The sequence below is a fragment of the Muscardinus avellanarius genome (assembly GCF_963383645.1).
Source record: "Muscardinus avellanarius genome assembly, chromosome: 12".
Lineage (NCBI taxonomy): Eukaryota > Metazoa > Chordata > Mammalia > Rodentia > Gliridae > Muscardinus > Muscardinus avellanarius.
Window position 1 is genome coordinate 63,487,467 of NC_137798.1, and position 22,373 is coordinate 63,509,839.

Genomic DNA, 22,373 nt, shown 5'->3' on the forward strand with positions numbered 1-22,373 from the left:
ATCCCCACCCCATTCCCTCCCCATCCCTCCTTCCCATCCTTGGCTTAGTGGTTGACATCTAGTATTACAGCAATTTATCCAAAATTAAAAATGATAATTTCACATAACAGTTTCATTTGTCTGATACCAAGCTTTTGATGATTTAAAGATAACATTTCAATATTTCTTTTTACTTTCTTACCAGAGAATATTTTTTTTCTATTTTTTAGGTGAAACTATCATATATTTATATATTTATTTTTCAGAAAAAAAATCTATCCTAATATGGAATATGGACTCTAGATACCCAAAACGACCTTGAAAAAGAACAAAGCTAGAAGATATATATTTTCTGATTTCAAACCATATAAAGCTACAATAATTGAAACAGTGTAGTACTATTCTAAAGGCAGATATATAAATTGTTGGAGTTAAATACAAGCCTAGAGCTAAATTCTTCCCTATATTGTCAAGTTATTTTTGACAAGGTTTCCACGAACATTTGGTGGTGGAAATAATAATCTTTTAACTAAATATTGTTGAAAAATAATAATTACATGGAAAAGAATAAAATTGGACCCTTACCTAATCCCATATACAAATATTAACTCAAAATAGATAAAAGACCTAAATATAAATCTTAAGACTATAAACTTTTAGGAGAAAATCTGGGTCATAAAACCTCACAACATTGAAATTGGCAGTGATTTCTTGGATATGATTTCAATGGCACAGGCAACAGAAGAGTATACAAACTCCCTAAAAAATAAAAAAAAATATTGTATATCCAAAGACAATGTAAACAGAGTTAAAAGTTACTAATAGAATGGGATAAAATATTTCCAAATGCTATATCTGAAGGTATATTAATATTCCAACTAGAAATCCTAAAAATTAACAACAATAAAGGCAAACAATACCATTTAGAGATAGGTAAAAGACTAACATAAATAATGAATCTCCACAGATAACCAATCTTAGTTGTCTGTTGGATGGAAAATCTTGTTTCTCTGGTTCTGGTGTGTGTTACCTATTTCTTCTTTGTAGTTAATCTCTTTGAGTATTTTCTCTAGTGCTGGTTTTGAAGACAAATTCCTTCAGTTTCTGTTTGTCATGGAAGCTTCTTATTTCTCTATCTAATTTGATAGAAAGTTTTGCTGGGTAGAAAATTTTTGGCTGAAAGTTGTTTTCTTTCAGAGTTTGTAATATGTTACTCCAAGCCCTTCTGTCTCTCATGACTTGGTTTGGGAAGTCTGGAGTGATTCTAATTGGTTTGCCTCTGAATGTCACTTGGCCCTTTGTTTTTGTTGCCTTTAAGATTCTCTGCTTGGCTTCCACATTGGTCATTCTGACAATTATGTAGCGTGGGGATCCTCTTCTCTGATCCTGTCTAAAGGGAGTTCTATAAGTTTCCTGGACCTGTGTATCGACCTCTTGCTCTATGTTAGGAAAATTTTCTGCTATTACTTCCTTGAAGAGATTGTTGATCCCTTTGGTTTCACTTTCTTTTCCCTCCTCTATTCCAATAATTCTTAGGTTAGCTCTCTTAAAATGGGCCCATATTTCTTCAATGTCAAATTCCTGCTGTTGGATATTTTTTTCTAGATTAGAAACTATGCGTTGATTTTTGGAATGATCATCTTCTAAGAGCAAGATTCTGTTCTCCATGTGGTCTAATCGGTTGTTTGTGCTTTGAATTGAGGCCTTTACTTCATTAATTGCATCCTTTATCTCTTTTTGGCTCTCTCTGAGTTCTTTTCGAAGCACCTCTATTATTTCTACAGTTATTTTCCTGATTTGATCTTCTAGAAATCTCTGATTTTTTGTTTTATCGGGTTCTGATGTTGTGGGATTGTGGGCATTCATTGCTCCAGTATTATTCCTTTTTCCCATGATTTCGGAAGTTTGTGCCTTCTCTGGGTTCTTCCCTTGGGTCACTATGACTTCACTTAAGGTGTTCTGGTTCTCGAGTCAGTAGTATCTCAGACCCCACTACTCCTTTACTGGGTTGTATCACAGAGTCTCTGACCCAGAGAGTCGACAGAGGCTGCTTTAGACTGTGGGAGGTGCCAGGTTGCACGTTCTCCTATGGTGTGATATCTCTGCCACCGCCACTCCCCCACTGGGTCAAGTCCCAGGGAGTACAGTACTGGGATTTCTCCTCTGTGGCCCGCAATTTGACTCAGTGTTCTTGAGTACGCAGATGTAGCTGTACTGGACTTGGTGAATTCACTCTAGGACTGAAATATTTTAGAACATTGCATAATGCCATCTCTTTTTAAAAGCAGTATACTGAACATTATTAGCTTTATATTTACTCAAGATTTAGTTATTGTATTCTTGTGAGGTGGTGCTGTTATGCCTCTTAACCCTTACACAATTATTCTCAACCATTAATTTTTATGTACAATAACTTTATGGACAGTTCTTCCTAGGGAGTCATTTTGACCTATGAGTCACCTGAATGACCAGACTTAATATTGGTTTTAAGTTAAACTTACAGGTTCAGGTTTTTTAATTTTTTTTTCTTTTCTTTTTTTTTTTAGACAGAATCTTGTGTTGCCCAACGCTGGCCTCCAACTCCTGGGCTCAAACAATCCTAATTCAGCCTACTGAGTAGTTGAGGCTTCTAGTGCACACTACAGTGTTGATTTTTATTTACTTTATTTTATTTTATGGTACTGGGGATTGAACTCAGAGGTATCCTACCCCAAGATATACCCCAACCTTTTTGTTTTGAAACAGTCTTGCTAGGTTACTGAGAATCTTGCTACATCGCTGTCTTCAAACCTCCAATCCTTCTGTCTCAGCCTCCCACATACTAGGGTTACAGGCATTCACCACCATGTCCACTCAGTTTTGTTTGTTTGTTTGTTTGTTTGTTTGTTGCTGATTATTTAACTTGGGGGCATTCTACCTCTGAGCTATACCCCCAGTACAATTTTTTTTTTAATTTGAAAACGGGGTTTCACTGAGTTACTAAAGCTGGTTTCAAACCTGTGGTCTTCCTGTCAGCCTCCCAAGTACTGGAATTACAGGTGCGCATCACAACGCCCAGTTTGGTTTTTTAAGTATAAATTGCTGAGTGTCTCACCTACTTGCTGAGGCTGTCCTCAAACCTGTGATCCGCCTGTTTCAGCCTCCCAAGTACTGGGGTTATAGGTGTGTACCACCTTGCCCAGCTGAGATTATATATCTTACTTTTCCTTTATATCTGTTTCTCAGGCATTGTTTTAAGCTTATCAACAAATTCTTTTTGGCTGAAGCAAGTTTAGGATCATTTGTATCCTTGCAGTTGGGGTTCTTGACTTATAATAATATTCCTTTGTATTTTGCCCCAATTATTTCAGTTGTCTTTTCTATGGCCTTTTTTTTCTCTTTTTTCAGCTCCAATCCATTCTGCATGAACGTCTTTCTAAAACATAGATAGATCTTACTGAAATGCAATAAGGTCTTACTGAGACGAGTCTGTGGTCCTCCCATCTCAGCCTCCCAAGTATTGATTGCAGTCATGCACCACCACATCTGGCTTCAGTCCAGTGTTTCCATCACAGGCCTTCAGTATGGCCCTTCATGATTTGACCCTTACTCACTTTTTATTCTCCCTTCCACTCTTCTTCAGCAATACAGAACTTCTTATAGCTCCCTTGCTACCACTTAGATATTGTTCTGAAGCCATTTGTTATCACTTCTGTTACATCCAGTATCACCTCTGTGTTGCCCATTTCCCTTATCAGTATTAAATGTTATCAGATATATAAAATGAAAAATTTTTAAACTTGGAAAATAGGTAAATGTTAAAAGAGTTAAAATGTAAAAAAAAATTGGCAAGTCTATATAGAAATAAGAGGACTGTATTTGAATTAAAGTGGTTGACTGTGGCTTACAAATCTAATATGCATTTACCTTTCTAAGATGTGCTAGTAGTTCACATTTATTACTTATTTTAAATCAGGCTTAGCCAGGTGTAGTGGCGCATGCCTGTAATCCTCGTTCTTGGCTGAGACAGAAGCATCACAGGTTCAAGGAGTTTCAGCAATTAGACTCTCAGGAACCTAGCAAGTCCCTGTTTCAAGATGAAATATAAAATAGTGTTGGGGGTGTAGCTTGGATATAGAGTGCCCCTGGCTTCAATCCCTGGTGTGTGTGTGTGTGTGTGTGTCACACATACATTCTTTATTTTGAAAAGGCCTCACTAAGTAATAAGGCTGGCCTTGAACCTGAGATCCTCCTGTCTTAACCTCCCAAGTACTGGGATTACAATTGTGCATGACCAAGACCAACTTTGACAACCTCTTAATTTGTATTCAGGAAAGTAGAGTTGCTAGCTAAGAAAGTTAATAGATGAGCAGAAAGAACGTATATATACCCGGGTGTGGTGGTGCATGCTTGTAATCCCAGCATTCAGGAAGCTGAGACTGGAGGATCGCAGTTCGTGGACAGCCTCGGCTACTTAGCCCTTTGCAATTCACTGAGACTCAGTTTCAAAATAAAGAATAAAAAATAGGGCTGGGGGTACAGCTCAGAGGTAGAATGCTCCTGGGTTCTATCCCCAGTACTGCAAAAAAGACAGAAAGAAAGAAAAAGAGAAATAAAGGAAGAAAGATATATTATCTTTTTAAAAACTAAGTAGTGTTGTATCAATCTCACATCCCAATGAAATGATAGAGTCAATTCTCACTAGAGTTTGTGTCATTTCTTATATTTATTTATTTATTTATTTTTGGTGGTACTGGGGTTCCTGTAAACCCTTCTACCTCCGAGCTACACTCCCAGACCTATTTTATACTTTTTATTTGGAAACGGTCTCTTAAGCCAGCACAGCTGTCTTCGAACCTGCGCGATCCTCCTATCTCCGCCTCCCAAGCATGGGGATTACAAGTGTGTGCCACCACGCCCAGCCTAGAATTTGTGTCATTTCTGAGTGAATAATTATTCATTTCCAGATTAATATATTTGGGAAAAGAATAAAATGAACACCAGCAAGTGATTGTGCCACAGTTACCTGTGTCTTAAGGGCATCTTCAACGGTTCTTCTTTCAACTTCTTTCTTTTCTATGGCTTCTATATTATGTATTGTTTTAATTTGTACACCCCCCTTCCACGGTCAGATTCAGAGCAATAAAAGTAGAAGAGAAGCCGGACGTGATGGCATATGCCTGTAATCCCAGTATTGGGAGGCTAAAACAGGAGAATCACAGGTTCGAGGACAGCCGCAGCAACTAGTGAGACTCTCATCAACCTAAGTGAGACCCTGTTTTAAAATAAAAATAAAAAACAGAACCGGGGGTGTAGCTCTATAGTAGAATGCCCCTGGGCTCAACCCTCAGTACCACACACACACACAGAGAAAGTAGGAGTGACATGTATACTGTCTATTAGAAGTCACTCTTGGGGTTTTCACACAGTTCTGACTTACCATAAACATCAATGTGTTTGAACTTAATTTTAAGACATAGCACCAAATTCAAAAAATTCAGTCATGTAGCATAGCTAGCTAGCTAGATAACTGAATCTAATACTAGAAAGTATAGACTGATAGTAAGTAAAATTATAAATTTCTTGATGTTTTGTGCATGTCTCTTCTGTATCCTTTATTTTCTTTCTTGCCTCTTTGTAGTTATTCTTAACATAGTGACTAAATGAAGAGACGACTCCTTATCACAGTTTAGTCAATCATGTACTCTCTGTTCTTATGGTCCTCTCCCGCTTTAAAACCCTTGAGAGTCGCAATAGCCCCAGCTTTCACCCCCATTCCACAGCATGTGACCAGAAGAGAGGAGCTAGAGGTAGATAAACACCGGTAGAAATGTTGGATAAAGCCGGGCGTGGTGGCGCACACTTGTAATCCCACACTTGGGAGGCGGACACAGGAGGATCGCGCAGGTTCGAAGTCAGCTGCGCTGGCTTAAGGGACCCTGTTCTCAAATTTTAAAAAAAGTATAAAATAGGTCTGGGAGTGTAGCCCGGAGGTAGAAGGGTTTCCAGGAACCCCAGTACCACCAAAAAAAAAAAAAAAACCTCCTATAGCAAATTTGAGCTGTACCCAAAAGTCATAAAGGCACACTCTTCTAATTGTAGGTGTTTCTAGCAGTTCTAGTCCAAAGGGACTAGCTACACAGCTACATTAAAAGATAATTGTGAATTATAGTTTTAACGTTAATTTTTGTAAAAAAAAACCATCAGATAAATTTAAAATTTTGTTAATAAGCTTTATCTTTTACTTATTTCCTTTTGGTAGGAAAGAAATTTCTCCTTAAACATGTATTTGTCAATAGAATCCTTCATTTTTGTCTTGGTTTTGTACCTGGTAACTGTACCTAAACTCACAATTTCATGGCCATAGTTCTTCATGGAGCCTAAAATACTTTTGATAACCTATTAAATCTTTTAGGGGGAACTGGGAATTGAATAGGGATAGGGCTACACCCCTATCCCTATTATTCATTCATTCATTTTTCGTGGTTCTGGGTATTGAACTCAGGATTGTTTTACCACAGAGCTTCACTTCTAGCCCCCCCCCCCCTTTTGTAGTACTGGGAATTGAACCCATGGGCATTCTACCTCTAAGCTACACTCCCAGCTCTATTTTTTATTCTTTATTTTTGAAACAGGGTCTCACTGAGTTGCAGAGGGCCTCATTAAGTAGCTGAGGCTGCAGATAACCTTTTGATCCTCCTATCTCAGCCTATCAATTACTGGGATTACAAGTGCCTGCACCATGCCTAGCTCTTCTAGCCCTTTTTATTAATTTTGAACTAGGGCCTAAGTTACTACACACTGGCCTCAAACCTATAATCCTTCTTTCTCAGTTTACCAAGTACTGGGATTATAGATTATATGCCACTGTACCTGACTAAAAAACATTGTGTGTGTGTGTGTGTGTGTGTGTGTGTGTGTGTGTGTGTGTGTGTGTGTTACAGGGGCATTACCTTTGGGCTATGCCCCTAGCACTATTTTTTATTTTGAAACAGGGATTTACTGGGTTGCTGAGGGCCTCACTAATTTGCCAGAGTTGTCTGATCCTCCTGTCTCAGCTTTCCAAATACTAGGATTATGCTCATGTACCACCACATCTAGCTTAATGTATTCTGAATAATTAAGAATTTATCAAATGTTTGGTATAGTCTTAATGTATTCCTAATTTATAGTTTATTTGGTTCGTTTTATTTACTTTTTTTGTGCGTGTATGGTACTGGAGGGTAGAACTCAGGGACTTTCTACCTCTGGGCTACACCTTCAGCCCTATTTTATACTTTATTTGGAAACAGGATCTCACTAAGTTTCTGAGAGCCTCACTACGTAGCTGAGGCTGGCTTCGAACTTGTGCGATCCTCCTGTCTCAGCTTCCCAAGTGCTAGGATTACAAGCTTGCACCACCATGCTGGGCTTATTTACTATTTTTGGAAGCAATTTGATTGTGTGTGTGTGTGTGTGTGTGTGTTTTGCTGGGGATTGAACCCAGGGACATTCTACCATTCTACCCTACCTACACCCACAGCCAGATTTTTTATTTTATTTTGAAACAGTGTTTCACTAAATTGTAGAGTACCTCACTAAGTATCTAAGGTTGACTGTGAACCTAGGTCCTCCTTTTTCAGCCTCCTATGTACTGGGATTACAAGCATGAACCACCACCCATGGCTCTGACTTTTCTTTTTTTTCTTTCAGTACTGGGGATTGAACCCAAGGTATTTTACCTCCAATTTATACCCCCAGCCATATTTTTTCTTTTTTATTGTTTATTTTGAAACAGGGTCTCCGGCTGGGCATGATGGCACACGCTTGTAATCCCAGCATTCAGGAGGCTGAGACCAGAGGATCACGGTTGGCAGACAGCCTCAGCTATTTAGTGAGGCCCTCCGCAACTCAAAATAAAAGAATAAAAAATTGGGCAGGAGGTGTAGCTCGGAGGTCAAATGCCTCTGGGTTCCATCCCCAGACCCGCAAAAAAAAAAAAAAAAATGGGTCTCCTAAGTTGCAGTTGCAGAGAGCCTTACTAGTGTGTTCCACCATGCCTTCAGCAACTTTGATTTTAAATCAGTGCCTGTTTAAAGAATTATTTTCACATATATTTGATACAACAATCTTATCTCCATAAGATCATAAATACTGAGAGCTGGGCGTGGCCAGTCATACCTGTACTCCCAGTCCTTGGGAAGCTGAGACAGGAAAATCGCAGGTTCAGAGACAGCCTCGGCCAATAGTGATACTCTTATCAACCTATGGAGACCCTGTTACCAAATAAGAAAAAATTGGGGTGGTGTTGTAGCTTAGGTAGAATGCCTTTGGGTTCAATCCCCATTACCAGAGAGAGAGAGAGAGAGAGAGAGATCATAAATACTGGAATGAGCTTTTAGTCTTAAGGACAGAATATTGTGATTATAGGATATAGACAAAGCATATAGCTAGTCTGGCATAAGCTTTTTGTTTTTGTAATTCCATACTGGATGTCCTTCCTTATCAAATGATTCTTGGGCTATTGGCCTATTGGATTACTTTTTTTTTCTACTTTGGGTTAACTCATTTGTAGTCAAAACCTTGTAAAAGCACAGTTTTAAAATTCACATGGGGCTAAAAAGTGCCTTCTCTGTATTGACCTTTAAGAAATAATCTCTTAACTTTATAGAAATTATTAACTTTGTTAATAATTCTTAGGTTTACTGGAGCTTTCACTTAATTTCCATTATATGTAATAAAAGTCTCCGTGGTGTGTGTGTGTGTGTGTGTGTGTGTGTGTGTGTGTGTGTGTGTTTGTTTGGGAATTTAACCTGGGGGCATTCCACTTCAAAGTTATACCCCCAGGGCTGAGCGTGGTGGCACAAGCTTAATTCCAGTGCTTGGGAATCTGAGACAGGAGGATCACACAGGTTCGAAGCCAGCCTCAGCTGCTTAGTGAGGCTCTCAGCAACTTGGTGAGACCCTGTTTTCAAATAAAGTATAAAATAGGTCTGGGAGTATAGCCCGGAGGTAGAAAAGCCCCCTGGGTTCCACCCTCACTATCACATACATATTAAAAGTTATACCCCCAGCCCTAATTTATTTTTTACTTTGAAACACACTGATGCTAAATTGCTGAGGCTGTCCTTGAACCTGAGATTTTCCTGTCTCAGCCTCCCAAATACTGGCATTAGAGGCACATGCCACCATGTGCAGCAAAACTCAAAGTATCTTGATGTTATAAATCATTCTGAATGAGTATGCTAAATGAAAAAGAAAATGAGAATGTGAAAAAAATTTCATTCCCTTTTCTTTAATTGCCTCATGTTTTTTATTATATATTTTAATTGACTTCAAGTTTATTATTTTGGTTATGTTATTAGCTATTAAAATTCTAAAAGAATAACAATTTTAAAGTGCCTACTGCGCTCTGGGTATGGAATAATCAATATTTATTGCCTAAAAATTGCCTTTCCTTTGATTATAGCTTTCAAAAGACAAAAATATAAATTCTTTTCTGAGAACATAGAAAACTTGTACCCTAAAATTAAGTTTTAATTATTTATATGAAAGAAACATCATGCATGGTGGCGTATGCTTGTAATCCCAGCATTTGGGAGGCTGAGATAGGAGGATTGCAGTTTGCAGACAGCCTCAGCTACTTAGCGAGACCCTTTGCAACTCAGTGAGACCCTGTTTCAAAATAAAGAATAAAATAAGGCTGGGAGTGTATCTCAGAGGTATAATGCCCCTGAGTTCGATCCCGAGTACTGCAAAATAATAATAATAATAATAATAATAATAATAATAATAATAATAATTTGTGTTTCATTTTTTCACAGTATTGCTAAAATTTGAAGATTTTTTCAAATATTAGTTTATAAGTAATTTATGAGAAAACATTTTATTAAAAGCCACAATCCATTTGTTTGATTAGAGTCAGTGTCTTGATAGTAAAGAAAGAGATTATTAAGTATATATAATTAGTAAAAAGTAACACACAGGTAATTTTAGGAAAAATTGCTTCTGTCACCATTAGTTTTTTATTATCATTTATTTGGAAACAGGGTCTTTGAGTTGCAAAGGGCCTAAGTAGCTGAGGCTGTCTGTGAACCCAGATCCTCCTGTCTCAGCCTCCCAAATGTTAGGATTACAAGCTGTGCCACCACACTCGGGTTTAGTTTTTTTTTTTTTTTTTTTTTAAGAAATGTATTTAGTAATTATATATCTAGTTTTCTTCTCTGAGAAACAATTTTCGCTGTCTTACTGTCAGGGCTTACAGAATAAAGTATAGAAACCACATAAGAAAGGTAAATGAGACACGCAGGCTACTGTGAGACAAGAATGAGCGATGGGTATGGAGCAGAATAAAATTTCCTTTTTTTTTCCTTATAAAACAAAAATTTATAAGGCACACTTAAGTGCATTAAAAAACTTTAACATATCCAAACAAAAAGCTTTAGCCACTGTGACTTTGCAACGCCTGGATTATATTAATGAGATATTATTTTATATAAAAATGTTTACCATTATATTTATCTATATTTGTGTAGGCAACAATAGTTTTTTTGGTTTGAGGAAAAAGAACAAAACCAAATGAGGTGATAACTTGCCTCTCATTCCATTGCGGAATCTTTTCCTCTTGGCTGCTCTTTGTCCTCTAGGTGATACCACCGGCAGGGTTATAGTGATGAAGGGCATAAAGTAGGATCGTATATTTTCATGTTGCATCAGATCAGCTGTTTCACAATATGACTTAAAGGGCTGCGATGTACCTTAGTGGTAGAGTGTGCTTGCCTAGCATGTATGTGGCCTTGGGGTTTGATCCCCAGCACTAAGAAAACAGCAAAACAAAAGCGTAAAGCCTGGAATTACAGAATTTTGAGAAAATTTGTATTTCCAGCTTTAGTAAAATTTTATCCTCTCACATTAGATTCATAAAAAAAAGATGACATTGTGTCTCTTTCTATTTACCTGTGCTATACATTTATATATTTTATCTTTACAGCCTGAGGAAGAACTTGATCCTGAAGAGAGGGACAACTTCCTCCAACAGCTTTATAAGTTTATGGAAGACAGAGGTATTTTCATTGTATTTATTATGTATGTTTGTGTGTGTGTGTGTGTGTGTGTGTGTGTGTGTGTGTGTGTGTTACTGGGAATGGAACCCAGGGGCATTCTACTTCTGAGCTACACCCCCAGCTCTATTTTTTAGTCTTTATTTTGAAAAGGATCTCACTGAATTGTGAAGGGCCTCGCTAAGTAGCTGAAGCTGTCTGCGAACTGTGATCCTCCTTTCTAAGCCTCCCAAATGCTGGGATTACAAGTGTTCGCCTAGTTTTACCTAGTTCACTGGCAGAGGGGTGACTTCACTAGCTATAAAGGCATAACACCTCAGCTGGGTGTGGAGGTGCGTGCTTATAATTCCAGTACTTGGGAGGCTGAGACAGGAGGATCACCAGTTCAAGGTGAGCCTCAGCAATTTGGCGAGACTCACTGTAACCTAGCAAGACCCTGTTTCAAAATAAAGGGGGGCACGGCTGGTGGAGTAGCTGGGAGGTAGAATGCCCCTGGGTTCAATCTCCAGTACTATGGGGAGGGGGAGGGGCTTGGAAGGGGAGAGATGTACAATACCTAGAATCTAAAGACCTCAGAAGACTATAAAGAATACGGAGAAGTGTTTTGTGGTGTCAGATCATTTAAGGTTCTTTAACATATGTCTTTACTTAATGAAATTTGGGGTATTAAAGTTGATAGCTTTTTTTGTCAAATTTTTATTTCTCACTTGAATGAACGTTTTATTTTTACTCTTTAATATTAAAAGGTACTCCAATCAACAAACCACCTGTTTTGGGCTATAAAGATCTCAATCTCTTCAAACTCTTTAGACTGGTTTATCATCAGGGTGGATGTGACAATGTAAGTGTTCTTTGACATATGTGTGGATGGAACGAAGAGTCACCTCATCTAATGTTGCTATTATGTGCAGTGTAGTTAGTAAACACGTCTTCTTAAAGAACACAGAATATCAGCATAGATTCTTTCCTTTGCAAATGGTAACAAAAACTTAATTTTTCAGATCGACAGTGGTGCTGTATGGAAGCAGATTTATATGGACCTTGGCATTCCGATTTTGAATTCAGCTGCTTCCTACAATGTAAAAACTGCTTATAGAAAGTAAGTATAGTTTATTCATTAAAAATACATATTTGTAGGGAATATTGTACTTTTAATTTGTGAACAAACAGGAATGCATTAATTAAGGAACATAAATATTAGAGTAAGCGTATAAAAAGATCTAGGCTAGTACACATTTGTGACTGAATGTTGTTTCCGAGCCTCTAATGTACTTTACTCCATTTTTTATGTTATACTGATTTTCTTTCCAAACTTGGAGACGCAGGCAGTACTTATAGTCTGACATCAGTACATGTCATCAAACATTCTATTTGAAAATAAACAGTCGTCATATCAGAACTGTAATCAATATATTCAGCGATCACAGGCATAGATATCTCAGAAAGGCCATTTATATTACAACCAATATTTCTGTTTAAAATCTGATCTAAAACACCCATAAGAAAAATGATTTCCATTTTGCTTTTTAAAATTATGTGTTTAATGACAATATTCAAGTTGAATGCAATGCTTAATATTTCTTACAATGAAATATTATTTCTGTAGGTATCTCTATGGTTTTGAGGAGTACTGCCGTTCTGCAAATATTCAATTCAGAACTATTCACCACCATGAACCAAAAGTAAAAGTAGAAAAAAAATACTTAGAAGAATCAATGGAAGAGGCTCTAAAAGTAGATCAAGAAATGCCTTTAGTAGAAGTAAAAAGTGAACCTGAGGAAAATATTGATTCAAACAGTGAAAGTGAAAGAGAAGAAGTAGAACTGAAATCTCCAAGGGTGAGTACTTTTTGGAAGCTTGATCTCATTTATTTTATTTTATTTTTATTATTTATTTATTTATTTATTTATTTATTTATTTATTTTGCGGGTCTGGGGATGGAACCCAGGGGCATTCAACATCCAAGCTACACCCCCTACCCTATTTTTTTACCCTTTATTTTGAAACCGGGTCTCACTGAGTTGCAGAGGGCCTCACTAAGTAGCCGAGGCTGTCCACGAACTGTGATCCTCCTGTCTCAGCCTCCTGAATGCTGGGATTACAAGCGTGCGCCACCACGCCCAGCTATCTCATTTATTTTAAACATTTAAAATTTTTATTATGGCCAAGTGTGGTGGTGCACACTTGTCATCTTACTACCTGGGAGGCTGAGACAGGATGATTGTAGGTTCAAGGAGATAGCCTCAGCAAATAGTGAGGCTCTCATCAGCCTAGCAAGACTTTGTTTCATAATACAAATACAATAGGGCTGAGATGTAGCTCTGAGGTATAAAAAATATTTTTTTTATTATGGACCTGTTCAGATATGTACAAAAATTATAATAGAGTGAGTGTAGTTTATTTTCCCAGTATTTAATTAGGCTTCAGCCAGGCTCGCTTAACTTTTTCTCAATATATTGCACATTATTTCCTCCACTAGAAAAAGTCTTTCTCTTGTTTTCTCTCTGTGTCATTGTTCAGGTCACTCACACCTGGGATCAGTCTAATATATTCCCTTCCTTGAAGCCTTTTGTTAAAAATGTTAGCACTTTGAAGCCTATACCAGCCACCTTATCTCAGATTATAACCTCCCTCCTCACTTTCTTGGTCCTTCTAATCCATCCATAGTTTACTTACATATTCTTTTTATTATTTTTCCTCTTTTGCCTTGCTCTGTACTAGAGTCATCCTCCTCGGGGGCAGGCATTAGTGTTTATTTTTTTCACTGACAGATCCCAGGCATCTACAGTAATGTGTAGCACGTCGTGTGCATTCAGTTGTTGAATGAGTGATTCTCCTCTCTGTGACACCTGTGACCCACAACAACATGGTACCTGTCTTTCTCCATACCTTCATAGCACACTGTACCGCTCTAGCCCTGTAAACATTGGTTTTATCCTCCAACTCCATTCTTCCTCTGCATTAATGTATAGGTTGTATGCAGAAATGGTCATCAATTATTCTGACCGATGTCCAATGATGAGTTTATAGTAAGACTTATCAGTTTTGGGGTGTTTGTTTTTTTTTTTTTTTTACTGGGCTTGAACCCAGGGGCATACTACCTCTGAGCTATACCCCCAGAGCTAATTTTGAAACAGGGTCACTACATTGCTGAGGGTCTATCTTAAGTCCTTAGGCTGTCCTCAAACCTGATATCCTCCTATCTCAGCCTCCTAATTTATTGGAATCATAGGCATGTAGTACTGCACCTGGCTTTTAACTTTTAGGAAAAAGAAATTACAGAGTCAAAGAAATTCAATCCTGTAATATGTCTGATTTTTCAGTGAAGTCTTATTTAGTGAAAAGCTGAAATCACCTTTTTAGTTATCACCTCTTTTCATTAAACTCGGGTGTTCAACCCTCAAGCTATGCCTCCAGCCTTATTTTTTATTTTTTAATATTGAAACAGACTCTCAGTAAGTTAATGAGAGTCTCACTACTTTTGCTAAGTCTGTCCTGAAACCTGCAATTCTCCTGTCTCAGCCTCCCAAGTACCATGACACTTGGTTGTGAAACCTTTCTTTTTTTTTTTTTTTTTTTTTTAAGTATTGGGGATTGAACCCAGGGGCATTCTACCACTGAGCTATGCCGCCAGCCCTATTTTTTATTCTTTATTTTGAAACAAGGTCTCACTAAGTTGTGGAAGGCCTAACTAAGTAGCTGAGGCTGGTAGTGAACTTGCAATCTGCCTGTTGCAGCCTCCTCCCAAGTACTGGGATTACAAGTGGGCACCACCATGCCTGGCTCTGAAATCATTTTTATTTTATTTTATTTTATTTTATTTTATTTTATTTTATTATTTTATTTTTTGTGGGTCTGGAGATGGAACCCAGGAGCACTCGACCTCTGAGCTATACCCTCTGCCCTATTCTTTATTCTTTATTTTGAAACAGCGTCTCACTAAGTTGCAGAGGGCCTCACTAAGAGTAGCTGAGGCTGACTGTGATCCACGGGCCTCTTGTCTCAGCCTCCGGAATGCTGGGATTTCAAGCGTGCGCCACCACACCTGGCTTGAAATCATTTTTTAACTGACTCTTCTGATTATCATCTACTAAGTGGTATCTTCTAGTAAATTTTATAAAATAACCAAATTGGTTTTTGGCTTTTTTTTTTCAAGTTTAACTTTATTTTTTAAATCATGGTTTAAAAAAAAAAAAACCATATAAAGTTTACCATCTTCATTTTATTTCCCTGTACTGAAAACTGAACCCAGTGATGTTCTACTTCTAAACTACACCCCCAAGCCCATTTTATTTTTTATTTTGAAACAGATTTTCACTTAAGTTGCTGAGGGTCTTGCTAAGTTTCTTAAGTTGCTGAGGCCAGCTTTGAACCTGTGATCTTCCTGTTTCAGGCTCCCCAAAACTGGGATTATAGGCACGCACCATTATGTCCAGCCCAGCTTAACGCTTAACCATTTTAAGAATACTTTTCATTGGCATTAAGTATGTTCACAATGTGTGTATGTGTATGTGGGGGGGGGGGGCGGTATGGGGATGGAACCCAGAGTCATTCTACCTCTGAGCTATACCCCCAGCTCGATTTTTTTTTTATCCTTTATTTTATTTATTTATTTATTTATTTTTGGTGGTACTGGGGTTCCTGGAAGCCTTTCTACCTCCGGGCTACACTCCCAGACCTGTTTTTACATTTTTATTTGGAAACAGGGTCTCCTAAGCCAGCACACGCGGCTGGCTTCGAACCTGGGCGATCCTCCTGTCTCTGCCTCCCAAGCGCGGGAATTACAAGCGTGCGCCACCACGCCCGGCTTTTATCCTTTATTTTGAAGCAGGGTCTCACTAAGTTTCAGCGGGCCTCACTTAGTAGCTGAGGCTGGCTGTGAACACATATCCTACTGTCTCAGCCTTCCGAGTACTGGGATTATGAGCATATGCCACCACGCCCGGCTTTGTTCACAATGTTTTATATTCATCACTACCATCTACCAGTGTCTAGCTCCACAACTTTTTTTTATCTTGCAAAAGTGAAAATCCTCTACCTTTTAAATAGCAACTTCCTATTCCATCCTCTCTTAACCCTTAGCAACCACATATGCTTACTATTTTTGTGAATTTGATATAGTAAGCACTTCATGTAAGTAGAATTATACACTATTCATCTTTTACTGACTGGATTATTTCTATCAACATACCCATGCCCTTCTTAAAACCCTTGTTTACTGAGATAGTCATCGTAAATTAAATTAATGCTACCTAAATTGTTGGCTCCTTTTAAAATTTTTATTCTCGCTATATCTATATTGTAAGTGGAGGGGAATTGTACCACTGCATAGAGATTGATTTGAAGAGGAATATAGAAGGTATCGAAATGGCTCACCATGTTCATCGTAAGTTGAGCATGTAAAGAAGCTAGGTCAAGTCTGCTAGAGATGGGATAAGTTCCTACTGACACAGCCCTCATTTAAAAAAAAAAAAACTCACTTTTTTGCCATTGATGCAATTCTGTCTTTTTTTTTTTTTTTTTTTTTTTTTTTTGGTGGTATTGGGGTTCCTGGAAACCCTTCAACCTCTGGGCTACACTCCCAGACCTATTTTTATATTTTTATTTGGAAACTGGGTCTCTTAAGCCAGCAAGACTGGCTTCAAACCTGTGCGATCCTCCTATCTCTGCCCCCCAAGCGTGGGAATTACAAGCGTGCGTCACCACGGCCGGCCAATTCAGTCCTTTTAAAAAGTACCCATAAGCTGATAGTGGTGGCTCACACTTGTAACCCCAGAACTTGGGAGGCTGAGATAGGAGGATTGCAGGTTCATGGCCAGCCTTAGCTATTTAGTGAGGACACTCCTGAACTTAATGGAACCCTGTTTCAAAGTAAAGAATAAAAATAGGGCTGGGAGGTAGAATGCCCCTGGGTTCCATCCCCAATACCAAAAAAAAAAAAAAAGTTATGTCAGAAATGGTGGTGGCGGCCCACGCTTGTAATCCCAGTACTTGGGAGGCTGAAACAGGAGGATCTTGGGTTTATGGTCGGCCTCAGCAACTTATGAGGCCCTCCGCAACTTAGTGAGGCCCTGTTTCAAAATAAGGAATAAAATAGGCCTGGAGGTATAGCTCAAAGGTAGAATACCCCTGGTTTCAAACCCCAGCACTGCAAAAATAAAGAAAAAACAAGAAGTACTCATATACAAATACAATATAACGAAAATTTTGTCTTAATAAAGAGTAGAATTAGAGACCACAGAGGCTATTATTTAGGGAGTTGATTTATTATTATTGTTAACTTTTGTCATTAGCATTTATGTAATTTAAAATTTTTACTGTAGTCAAGAATTATTAAAGCCAGGTGTGGTGGTGCATGCTCGTAATTCCAGTACTTGGGAAGCTGAGAGAAGATCACAGGTTCACTACCAGCCCTAGCCCTCCTTAAGGAAGCCCTCCACAACTTAGTAAGACCTTATTTTAAAATAAAGAATACAATAGGGCTGGAGTGTAGCTTAGAGGTAGAATGCCCCTGGGTTCCATCCCCAGTACTGTAACAATTTTAAAAAATGTTAAAAGTGGGATGAATAATAATCGTGAACAAAAATTTTTGTGTGTTTTATTTTGGGGGGAGGGATGCTGGAAACTGTAACTAGGGAGGGCCTTGCACTTGCTAAGCCTGTGTTCTGTCATTGAGCTACCTCCAGCCCCAGTAGAAACTTTGATTTCTTACATAGTATATGGCAGGGGGGCATTGTAGAGCTGAACATAATTAAATAATTTATATTGGTTATTCTTTTACTTTTGAATGGAAGGGAAATGTAAATGGCAGTTCATTGGTTTTCAGAGTCTTATCTCAAACCAAAGAGCATCCTGGTCATTGCTGTGAAGATTTAAGGGAAGGGCTGTCTTTTTTTCCTTTTCCTCCTCTTTGTACTGATGGCTGTTTTAAAGCTTTTATCTTCTTTACTAGGGACGACGGAGAATTGCTCGAGATGCAAATTCTATTAAAAAGGAAATTGAAGAAGAGAAAACAGAAGACCTGTTAAAAGAAAATGATACAGAAAATAAGAGTGTAGATGATGAGTATGAAACTGCCGAGAAGAAAGAAAATGAGCTACTCCTGGGGAGAAAAAATACACCAAAGCCAAAAGAGAAGAAAATTAAAAAGCAAGAGGATTCTGACAAAGACTCAGATGAAGAGGAAGAGAAGAGCCAAGAGAGGTACCTTATCTTGTTTGTTCTCCAGAAGCACCTGTCGGGGGCACAGCAGCGCTTTGTTCCTGTTTAGAGATTCAGGTTTGAGGGAATGTTTTCTTATTGGGACTTCCGTTCCTCTTGTCTAATGAAGGTGAGACACATTGTGAAGATGATGTGTATTGCCTTTCGGAATTGGAGAATATACTGGTCGCACCATTTTAATAGCACTTGTGCCCTAAACAGTGGCCTCAAAGAAGGCTGCGCCACCCAGTCAAAAGAAAGGTCCTGCAGTTGACAGCAGGGAAGGGAGCTGGAGAAAAATGGAGGAAGTGGACAAGAGGAAACAGCGACAGCAAAAATTCCATTTTAAAAAAGGTACAATGTGGGAAAGCTAACAAACACATGGGTGCACAGTACTAGCAGATGTTTCTGTGTGTTAGCTTTATCTAAGACATTTTTCTTTTTCAAGTTATTGTATTAGAATAAGTGGCATGCACCCCTGATTGTAGTTTGGAAAAATACATTCTTGCCCCACATCACACCGATAAATTTCAGCTTTTCAGTGTCCATCCTGTTTGCTGTTGAATGAATATTGTATTTTTTTTCCCCATGTACCAGACATGGTAGACTGGATTGACTTTAAAATAGCCAAAGATTAAGTAATCCAGCTAGATCAAGGTATGTCTGACCAGGATATATAGCTGGCCATTCCATAATTGTTGTTAAATGGATTTACTAATATTTAAATACTACTGAAAACCAAATTTTAAATGAGCGAAAACAACATGGCACACTTATTTGAAATACAAGCTTTCCTCCATAGTTATTTTTGTATTCTTTTATTGATGTAATGCCAAATTTTGGGGAATTTGAGTTATTAAGCCAAATTTGAGAAAGGTGGCCTGCTGCATCCAACTGACACTGTCTGAAATTAACCACTGAGAGAATAAATATTTAGAAAAATAGGAATAATTGATGAGAGGGAGAGGTAATTTGATTCAGTATGAATAGGCTCAGGGGCTATCACAATTACATGTGAAGTAGGTTAGTATAAAAGTGAAAGTTCTGTGGTGAAATATAATTAGAATTAGGAAAAGTAGAAGGAAATAATTGCAGCTGCATATAATGAGATATATTTAAACGTAAGTGAACCACTTAAAAAGGGCCTTATGATAGTTTGAAGTTTTGTGCAAAATAAGCATCAAAATACTATGTATTATAACACACATATAATAAATATAAAATAGAACGAGTATATAAATAATATGATTTTAAGCCAGGCGTGGTGGCACATGCTTGTAATCCCTGTACCTGGTGACTTAAGACAGAAGGATCCAGGTTTACAGTCAGCTTTTACTACATAGTGAGGCCTTCTGCAACTTAGTGAGACTCTGTTTCAAAATAAAAAGAATAAAAAATAGGTCTGGGGGTGTAGCTTGGATGTAGAATGCCCCTGGGTTCAATCCCCAGTACCGCAAAAAAAAGTAAAAATAAATAAATATTAGATTATAAAAGACTAATTAGTATGTAAATGGAACAAAGACTTAACTTTAGAGAAAAATTTATAGACTTGAATATGAAGAATAATAAAAGTGAAAAATTAAATGCACAGATAGCAAACAGTTTATGTTCCCATTCTTTATTAGGAATTATGGAACAAGGAGACTTTATGAAGATTCTGTTTTAAGTAATTCTTCACATAGTGTTTTGAAATGACCTCTTCAGACTATTATTGGAAGGTGTCCTCAAAGAGAAAGCATTCCCATTTCAAATGGGCTCAAAGTTTCTTTGAGTTGTGTACCCCTACTGCCACCAAAACAATGGCCTATACTTACTATAGAGCATAAAGTATATCTTCTTAAGATTTTGAAACTCTTTGACACTTGAATGATATTTGATGCAATTCCCTTCTGAATCCTCCCAGTGTTTATTATAATAGAGGATGTCTTATAGTAAAATTAAAAAGTGTTGGACTTCCTTTATATCTGATTATCAAAACAAAGAAGAGCTAATGGGAGTTGAGTAAAAAGTAAAATAAAAAGCAACACAAATTATACAAAGCTCAAAGCTCTGTTCACCGGGTTTATCCCACAGTTTCAGCAAGTGACTTTATATTCAAATGTCTATTATTTCACTGAGTGAGGTGGCACATATCTGTAATCCCAGCTACATGGGTGATTGAGGCAGGAGGATCACAAATTCAGGGCCAGCTTGAGCAATTTAACGAGCCTTTGTCTCAAGATATAAAAGGGCTAGGGATGTAGCTCAGGGTAATGCACCTTGTGGCTCAGTCCCCCCCCCCATACTGGATAAACACACACACACACACACACACACACACACACACACAGTTTTTTTTTTATTTTTTAGAGGTAGAAAATATTTAAAATATAAACTGGTTTAAAAGACATGGTTGCTAAGGTAGATAGTTCTTGTTCATTATTTTGCCCACTAACAAAACCAGTCTTGCGAAGAGATATTCTAAAATGAGCAGAAAATAGTAATAAAGTAAGACTCAAGATCATTTAGTTGCAGAAAGTTACAAAATATCTTTAGATCATTTTAACATGTAAAGTGGCACTTGAATATGAAGGCCTTTCAGAGCATATCATTCTTATTTTGTTGTCTCAAAAGTGATTTATTTGACTCCATATCACCATTTACTGTGATTATTGATTGGCCTTTAATAAGTATGGATCTACTTTTAGTACAGTGCACCTTTACGTAATAAATTAGGAAAGTAGTCTATAAAAATCTTCTCCTTCTCCTCCTTCTTCTCCTCCTCCACTGACATGTTATTAAGGTAATGCCTAGATTATGAATGTTCTACACATTGGATTCTTTTTAGCATATATTATGTTGTTCTCCATTAACTTACTAGTAGCATTATCGATGTTATAACTTACTGCAGGGAAGAAACTGAAAGCAAAGGTGACTCTGAAGGGGAGGAAGATGAGGAAGACATGGAGCCCTGCCTAACGGGAACCAAAGTGAAAGTAAAGTATGGACGAGGGAAAACTCAGAAAATTTATGAAGCCAGCATTAAAAGCACTGAAATCGATGATGGAGAAGTTTTATACTTAGTACATTACTATGGGTGGAATGTCAGGTAAGCAAGAAAGTATTTCATCATTGCTGAAATATTGTTATTAGTTAAAAAAGATCAATTTAATATAAAGAATTAAAGTGAGAGCGTGTGTGTGTGTGTATGTGTTTTTGTTTACAAAGCACACCTTAATTCAAACTCTTCCCAACTATTTATTTATTTATCTATTTATTTATTTATTTATTGTACTGGAGATTGAACCCAGGAGTATTCTAACCTCCAAGCTACACCCTCAGCCCTATTTTATTTTTGAAACAGGGTCTCACTAAGGTGTGGAGGGCCTCACTAAGCCTCACCTAAGACTGGCTATGACCCTGTGATCCTCCTGTCTCAGCCTCCCAAGTACTGGGAGCTACCATGCCCAGCATTCCCCAAAACTTTGACATGTTTGTTTTGTTTTGTTTTTATTTCATTTTTAATTATTCTTGGGATTAAGACTAGGGGCATTCTTTTTTTGTGTGTGTGTGGGTCTAGGGATGGAACCCAGGGACATTTGACCTCCGAGCTACACCTCCTGCCCTGTTTTTTATTCTTTATTTTGAAACAGTGTCTCACGAAGTTGTGGAGGGCCTCACTAAGTAGCAAGGCTATCCATGAACTGCAATCCTCCTGTCTCAGCCTCCTGAATGCTGGGATTACAAGCATGTGCCACCACGCTCAGCTAAGATTATGGGCATTCTACTTCCAAGCTACACTCCAGCCCTATTTTTATTTTGAAACAGGGTCTCACTAGGTTGATGAGAGTCTCACTACTTGCAGAGATTGGCCTCGATCCTGCAATCCTCCTGTCTCAGCCTTTCAAGTACTGGGATTCCAGGTGTGTGCCACCACTCCCAACTGACATTTGTATTGTTTTTATAAGCTATGTCAGTGGTTTAAAATAAACAAGCTTGGTTTATTACTCATTTACAGTGAGGAAAAACAATAGGGGAAACTGTGGGATACCCAAGTAACAGTATTAGATGATTAGATAATTAGTATTATCAGTCATAGCTCAGGAAAATAACCTCTGGGACCAAGACTAGCTCAGGATTCTTTATTATTTTTAATTAATTAATTCATTTGTTTATTTATTCATTTTTACAGTACTG

At 37.8% G+C, this 22,373-nt stretch overlaps 1 protein-coding gene across 1 annotated transcript in view; it reads left to right on the forward strand.

Moving 5' to 3' along the window:
- Positions 1 to 22,373, forward strand: part of ARID4A (AT-rich interaction domain 4A) — a gene marked incomplete at both ends in the record, with an annotated part of 82,992 nt that overhangs the window by 40,287 nt on the left and 20,332 nt on the right. The window contains 6 exons of the mRNA XM_080707156.1: positions 10,928 to 11,000; positions 11,744 to 11,838; positions 11,999 to 12,096; positions 12,604 to 12,835; positions 17,950 to 18,200; positions 21,088 to 21,285. Of these exons, the coding sequence (XP_080563282.1) occupies positions 10,928 to 11,000; positions 11,744 to 11,838; positions 11,999 to 12,096; positions 12,604 to 12,835; positions 17,950 to 18,200; positions 21,088 to 21,285 (947 nt within the window). The remainder of the gene's footprint in view (positions 1 to 10,927; positions 11,001 to 11,743; positions 11,839 to 11,998; positions 12,097 to 12,603; positions 12,836 to 17,949; positions 18,201 to 21,087; positions 21,286 to 22,373) is intronic.